The following is a 7,891-nucleotide window of genomic DNA, read 5'->3' on the forward strand; positions in this document are numbered from 1 at the left end:
CCCCCCCCCCCCCAAGAAAAAAACACCCTGCAAGTGGGGGCTTGGAAGCCAAATACATTAAATGTTGAAAAGCTATTTGTGTTGCCAGAAGCATAGTGTATTTGGTAATTGAACTAGAAACACTGTGGTGAAAGGAATGCAGTTTCTGGAGCCAACAAAGCTTCCTTGCTGGGGCTTTTGGGCTGCCAAAATAGAGAGATTGACTTGGATAGCAGGTAAATCTGTATATCACTAAAACAGAGGCTGCAGTAAAGCCAAGGGGTTCTTAAACTTTTCCACAGTGTGGTGTGCATCTTAATCAAAAATCATATGGCCCCTTCTCTGCACAGGATTCCTCCCATTAGAGACTAAGCATCATCCCTGTTGCAACAACAGCGAGCATTTATATGGAAAAGTAGACTTAGAAGGGATATGTATTTTTAGTTTTTTATGCAGCTGAAAATGATGAGAGAGAATCATGTGACCTACCAACTCCTGACCACCAAAAAGTACTTTGGAGGAACCACCAGTGGCCCATGAAACCACTGCAGGAGAGAATTTAGCAAAGAAGTATAATTTACGAGTTATTTTTTAAAGTTTTCTATCATAGTAGCCTTTTCTTCCCCTTTTGAAGCTTTATGCCTTTCATAAACCTTTTTTCTTCTTATGTTCCCATTTTAAGTTGAATAGCATTCTGTGATGCAGAACAGTCTTTCTATTTCCCACTCATTAAATGCTTGGCTGAATGTTTTGCACATGTCTGACATGGGTAACTTGCTGCACACTTTGGAGTAAAGGTATTTGCACTACAGGAAGTGTCAGTCATGCTTACAGTGTGCCAGTATTGGATCTTAACAGACAGTGCAGCCCTCCAATGCCACTTCTCTAACACCTATGTTAAATTGATTAGAAAGGAAAAATCTTAAGAACTAAGTGGGTGGTGCTTGAGCAGGAAGACTAGACTTCTCTCAGCCCTTAACTTTTAGTTTTCATTGGGGTTGGGGAGCTGTGTGTAGCTGTAGGTTGTGACTGCAGTCATTTAGACTTCATAAAATTAATTCAGAAAAAAACCCACTAATGTCTTGGGAATTTTTAAGGCACAATTTGAATGTTTTTCATTTTTCACAGTTGTATTAATCCTTCAGAACTAGTCCTGCATTTATGCCATGGAAATTAGTCTTGGAAATAGATATAGTCGGAACCTGAGGAAAAATTGGATGGCCTCCACTCTAAATATAAAACTTCGGGCTTATCTGTGGTGATTTTCAGTAACAATTATTCCTTATTGAATTTCCCCTCCAAATGATCTGCTTTATTCATAACAGGGAAGTGATAGTATTTTGTAGTTGCACATCTGTTGGGTTGACTCTGCATCCTTTTTAAATTTCTCCCCCTAAAAGGAATATAGGAAATCGCACATTTGTCTGAATTCACCTAGTTCTCATTTTAAAAGCAGGGAGAAACATAACTACCAAGGCAAAAAGGGAGGAGCTTTTTTCTCTCAAAGGCAACTTTTGGATATAGTCAGTTTCTTTATCTCCCACACTGTACAGTTGAACAGTTTCTCTTTTAGCAGTGGGTGAGGGAGAGGGACTTTTATCTACCTATATTTTATTGTAAAAGGCAAATATTGCCGGTAGGTATAAAAATTAAATACTTTGAACTTCTTTTGGGAAAAAATTAGATTTCAGGCATTCAGTATCTAAAACACAGTACTCCCTCTTTCTCAGGTAACTAGACTCTTTTTTTAGTCGTACTTAAGCATACTATTAATATAAAGACTCTTCTGTAACTATGACTGATAGAGGCTTTTCTTTAGTTAGCATCATTTTCTGGGTACCCTATGATTCAGTCATTTTACTGAATGACAGCCTTGCCTGCCACTTAGAATTTCATCAGTCCCGACTTCTTTCGACTCAGTGGCTCTGCTTCCAAATTGGTACTAGCTGCAGTACCCCTGTCTTCCTTGAGCTTTTGAAAGAGCATCTTGCCTAGCAGACAGTTGCTAGGTAGAATCTTCTGTAGTAGGGTTAATTCTGTCCACAAATGTTTGTAAAATTTTGAAGATGTAGAAGGTAGTTTAATTAAGTGATATTAGTGATTATTTTATAATTGTATTCCTGTCTTGTCCTTCCAGGAATGGTGGACCCATCTGTGGCTGAATGAAGGATTTGCTTCCTGGATTGAGTATCTGTGTGTAGACCACTGTTTCCCAGAGTATGATATCTGGACTCAGTTTGTTTCTGCTGATTACACACGTGCTCAAGAGCTTGATGCCTTGGATAACAGTCATCCCATTGAGGTGAGTTTCCTGATGTTGATATTTTTGTTTTGCTTTAGACTAGAACTCTGGGAAAGAGCCTTCCCATGCTAGCCAAAAACTGAACTGTACACAGGCATTCATAAAGTAAAGGAAAATCTTTGACTGTTTTTAATACCTGGTGATTTTTTTTGTTAATAAGACTCTTCTAATAAAACTAGTATATAAGGAGCCTGTGGCTCAGGGATTTTATAATGGTGGTTTTAGAACCATTATACTTTTCTGAACAGCTGGATCAAATCTGGGAAAGCGGCAACAAAACTTATTATCAACTCATGGCTTTTCTCTGGCTGAAGGGAAAAGAATCATAGAATCACAGAAAATTAGGGTTGGAAAAGACCTCAGGAGGTCATCTAGTCCAAACCCCTGCTCAAAGCAGAACTAGCTCCAATTGTGTCATCCCACGCCAGGCTTTGTGTAGCCAGGTTTTGCACACCTCCAGTGATGGAGATTCCACCACTTCTCTGGGTAACGTGTTCCAGTGCTTCCTACTTAGCTTTCTACTTGGTGTTTTCCTGCATTGGAAGGAATTGTTGCTACCCATCTTGAATCTTAGCAATGAGGGTAAAAATATGCTGAAGGAAGGTAACCTCCCTGTAATTCTTAGATATGGTCCTTCTCAAGTCAGGGCTTTGAAGCATAGAATCAAGAAATTTGGGTTGTCACCATTTATTCTGGACCTCTTTTACTAACGGGTAGGAATGTAAACCCTGGGGGTGCTGTTCTGGCACTTTTGTTTATATACACTTTTTGCATGAATACATTTTACTTAAAATTAGCCTGTTTAACAGTTTATTATTTCTACAATTGAGGTAGTAGCTATTGGGTCTGATTGATATATAGAGTCTAGTCTTCATTATGTGTCATAGTGTTTCAAGTGCTCAGCCAAACGCCTTGCTACTTAAAGACATGATTAATGTAGTAGCTGACCCTGCTTTGCATAAAAATGAATTCTGGATATTTGTGGAGTACTGATTTTACCCCCAGGGTGGTGCCCTTACAAGTTTATTTTCCCAGTGGCTTTATCAGCAACAGTTTTTCCATTATTTTTATTTTTGGGACAGCTAGATCCAATTAAAGCAAACTCATGGCTGTTCTGGGTGTAATCTGTGATCCCCAAAAGACTGGGAAAGGCATTCAAGGCTTGTTTTATTGATGCTGATGGCTAACCACAGGGAAGTTTTGACCTTACTAACCAATCCTAGCCCTGCCATCTGTGAACTGGTCAGGTTGAAGAGGCGCATTAAGAAGGCTTAATGAGAGATTCAGATATGGGGATAGGTTAATGACAGAAGAGGTTCATGTATCCTATTAAATAAGAAAATAGTTAACTCCTTAACAAAGCAAATACCTTTAGTTTCAACCGATGTGGATATTTCTGTTCTGCTCATTTGAACTGGAATTGCGGGCAACTACACTAAAATTGCACTTTGTATCCAGGTTAGTGTTGGTCATCCGTCTGAAGTAGATGAAATATTTGATGCTATTTCTTATAGCAAAGGAGCATCTGTAATCCGAATGCTGCATGACTACATTGGAGATGAGGTATAAATGCACAACATTTATAATTAATTTTAATACAAATTGTTAGAACCCTGGAACAGCTGAAAGCAGATGTATGGTTATGATTGATAGTTACTGAATATTTATGTTCTGAAATGTATCCATTCATTTTGGGAGTCCTAATTCACTTCAGGAAGAAATGTGGACACAATAAATTAAAAAAGAAAATAATATAGAAAATACAAAACATGATTCTTTAAATATTCAACATGAATTTAGAGCTTGAAAGCTGCCTATCAGCAGTGCTTCAGGCAATCTCACTGCATAGCATCATGACATAAGGGAGTGACCTGTAAGATGAAGCTAGGAATCCTTGGCTGGTTCCTTGGAAATGCATGCTACAGTGGGTGGAGAGTGATAGCCTCCATTCTGGTGCAATTACACAATTAATTGTATGTTCTCAGGATTTTCGGAAAGGAATGAATTTGTACTTAACCAAGTTCCAACAGAAGAACGCAGCTACAGGTAATCAACAATTATGTGTACTTTACTCGGGAAGCTTAGCTTTGGAGCATTCAATTTTCAGTAATATCTTTAAATACCCAGTTCCCCAGCTGATGCAAGGAGGTCAGGCAACATGCCCCTGAGGTCACACAATGAGTTAGTAGCTCAGCCTGGATTAGAGCCCAGTATCCTCTTGGCTTTCTCCCAGTCCTTTGCTCTAACCTTTACAATACATGGCTACAGTGATCTGAAGGGGCTGTATTTACCCTCCTTCTCTCCCTTCCTAATAAAAATGCTTGTGCAATAGTCTAAATCAGAAATTTCATGCTGGCTCTTTCTAATGAGCCGCTTTTTTCCACAGTAAGTTGATAATTTGATTATTAAAGTTTTTGTTATTTTCCATTTGTGGAAGTGATCACATGTGGGATTAAACAGCTCAAGCAAGGTCATGTCCAGTATATCCTGGCATTCATTCTGTGTAATAATTTACTCTCTTTCAAATCTAAAATGCCAAAATAAAATAAGGGGCTCTTGTCCTTTGGGTAAGGGTGATCCAGATGTTCAGTAAAGTTCTGGGCATAATGCCTGAAAGCGTGTTGGGAGGGGGCGCATTTGTTTTGAAACTTGTTGGAGTTCTGAATGTTTTAATACTTAATTCAAACCATTTTTGAGAACTGTAACACAAAGGAAGCTCTTTAGAACACTAACAAACAAGTTTAATTTTCTTGCAAGATTTAAATTAAAATAAAACAAACAAGACACCTGACGGTACCCACATAATGTCCTTGACTGTATCTACTAGGGCTGTGTGAAGCTTTGGTCCCTGATTCAATTTGGTGGAGATTCGGCCCGATTTGGTGGCTGAATCTCTGAATCTGAATCAAATCAGGAGACCCTTTAATCTCTCCAAATCGAATTGGAAGGATTCAGAGACAGACAGCTTTAAATGTTTTTTCTACATACCTCAAGGTGTACCAGGCAGCTTGTGAATGCTGAGATGCTGGGGCGGATGGAGTGTCTCACAGGAACATGGGGGGCTCCCTGGCGCGCTTAGCAGTGGACCGGAAATACTTCCAGTCCACTTCTGGGATCACTGCCAAGCATGTGGGGGGCCCTCTCCTGCTCCTGTAGGAAGCTCCATCCACCCCACCATCACAGCGTTCATAAGTATGTAGACAAAATATTTAAAGCTGTATCTATGGCTGAATTGTTGATTCTCCGAATCAGCGTTGAATCTTCAGATCCGGCCAAATAGAATCGGGACAGTGATTCAAATCAACAAATCAAATTGCAGTCCCCGATTCGGGCCGAATCCAAATCAAATATGGCCCATTTTGCACACCTCTAATATCTACTTATATGCATTAGATTTACATGTTAGGAAGTATGTGTTGGGGGGGGGAAGGGGGGAAATCTTGACTGATGACTTCTCTTCTTCAGAGGACCTTTGGGAAAGCCTGGAGAAAGCCAGTGGTAAGCCTATTGCTGCTGTGATGAATACATGGACCAAACAAATGGGTTTTCCACTCATCTATGTGGAAGCTGAGCAGGTAAGTTTGATAACAAAAATGGACCGTTGTTATAGGTGTTGGTATTTCTTTCACATTAGTGTTTACCCCACATTTCTTATCAGTTAGAAAAAAAATTACCTTGGAGTGTTCCAGATCACATTTAATAGTACTGAGTTATTTAAAAACTTTGCACCCTGTTTAGGAAGGAGTTCAGTAAATTGTTTTTGTTCTGTAACAAAATCTGCTTTTGACAGAATGGTAATGCAATTAAATCAAGACCCCACAAAGCAGTGGTATTGGTGGTCTTTCCCCTGATGTGTACCCACTCATATGCTTGGAGCACGCTAACACGTATTATCCTTTTTTCCTTCTGAGTTCCCATTACATACTGGGGAGAGAATACCTGACTCGGCTTCTCTTACCAGGTGTCTCACTTCTCACTCCAGTTTAATTACATGAGCCTGCCAGATTGCATGACCCTCAAACTTCCTTGTTGAGCTGTGGATTAAAGGCTCTTGGCCAGCTTTGCTTAGGGGAAGGATGTTTGTCCCTGTCTACAATGCTGAGTGTAGTTAGTACATTATAAAGGGGGAATTTCATTAGCAAATAATTCAACTCTCTTTTTTCATATATGTCAAAGCCAGCCAGTCTGCAAGTTTAGCCTAGAACACTGGAGGAGGTTTCAGCAATGTTGCGCCTGAATGAATGATGTTACAGCACTGTATGACCATTGTACTTAGGTTCCTCAAGAGAAGTTTATAGATAAGGCTATAGAAGTTTCACTGATGCTCTGACCTTCTTGAAATAATCTATGCCCTTTAGCATTAAGGGAATAATGGTTAATACAGGTGCTAAAACCAGGGTTCAAGAAGGAACTCCAGAAAGAGTTTAATGAAGTACCATGGTAGACTTCCTGTTTTACAATGTAACATCCAGAAGACTCATCCACCCCCAGGTTTTCTGATGTCATTTGTGTTCATTTTCATTTTTTGTTGTCTTAGTACCTTATCTCAATATTGTAAGTATTCAGAGAGAATCTGTAAGATGAAGTGTTTAATCTTTTAAGAACAGTTTTTAAAAAATGAAATATAAATTGGGCTCTTAATCTCTGATTCTCTCTGATATAATAGAATAGTTTGTCTTACCTGATATACATGAGAAATATTGTAATAGGACTATGGAACTTGCAAATTATTTTCTGAGCAAGTGGATCATAAAAATTAGATGTAATCGAATTATCAGTGTGGGGTTACTTCTGTGCTATATTTTCTTGACTTTGTCCAGTCAGATGTTAAGTAAATCAAACAATGAGGTTCCTCTTATTTCCTTAAGGAAATTGTCCTACAGCTTAAACTCCCTTTCAGGAGAGATTCCTTTTTTAAGAATACACCACAAAGAAGCAAAGTACATAGCCATAAACACTTTTATGCATGTAGGTTTTTTACGGTACTGTATCTTTTAATAGTAGCTCAATCAAGCCGTACATGTTAGCATTTTATAAATTAGCTATCTGTTCCCCCTCATATTTTTCTTCTGAATTCTTTTTTATTAAAATCCATGCATACTGAAATATTCATGACTCAGGCCATGGATAGATATTACAAAACACCTTTTTCCTGGCACAGAAAGTCAACAAGCAGACATTTAAGCAATTTGTGGCAGAAAAAACATAGTATTTTTGTGACAATCTGTTGGCTGTTTCAGAGAGCAACTTTGCTTTTTTCTAGCACCATGTGTAACATCTGTTCAGTTACATGTGGCAGGATGGGTATCCCTAGTATTCCACAGTCCCCCATCCTTCTTCCTTCTACCAAGGGAGAGTGGATGGCTCCCTGATAGCTCTCTTAGGGATAGACTCTTGGGGACCCATGAAGGGACCTTGCTGCCCCAGCTGTTTGAACAGTCTCGGCTTTTCTCCATGACTGTTCAAACAGCTGCTCTGCTTCCTGCTGCCCTCTTGATATCAAAGCTGCCAAGTACTATTCAAGTGGCTTCCTACCCTTTCAACAACACTGAGGCTCCCCATACTGTTCAGAGCAGTGGCAGATAACACCCCCCCCCCCCCCCCCCCCCC

At 39.4% G+C, this 7,891-nt stretch overlaps 1 protein-coding gene across 1 annotated transcript in view; it reads left to right on the top strand.

Moving 5' to 3' along the window:
• The window catches only part of LOC109290955 (puromycin-sensitive aminopeptidase), an 86,564-nt gene that overhangs the window by 45,908 nt on the left and 32,765 nt on the right, over window positions 1-7,891 (top strand). The window contains exons 10-13 of the mRNA XM_019507801.1: window positions 2,117-2,281; window positions 3,740-3,844; window positions 4,267-4,327; window positions 5,747-5,856. Coding sequence (XP_019363346.1) covers window positions 2,117-2,281; window positions 3,740-3,844; window positions 4,267-4,327; window positions 5,747-5,856 — 441 coding nt within the window. The remainder of the gene's footprint in view (window positions 1-2,116; window positions 2,282-3,739; window positions 3,845-4,266; window positions 4,328-5,746; window positions 5,857-7,891) is intronic.

The sequence above is a fragment of the Gavialis gangeticus genome, unplaced genomic scaffold (assembly GCF_001723915.1).
Source record: "Gavialis gangeticus isolate Ggan-Ray unplaced genomic scaffold, GavGan_comp1, whole genome shotgun sequence".
Classification (NCBI taxonomy): Eukaryota; Metazoa; Chordata; order Crocodylia; family Gavialidae; genus Gavialis; species Gavialis gangeticus.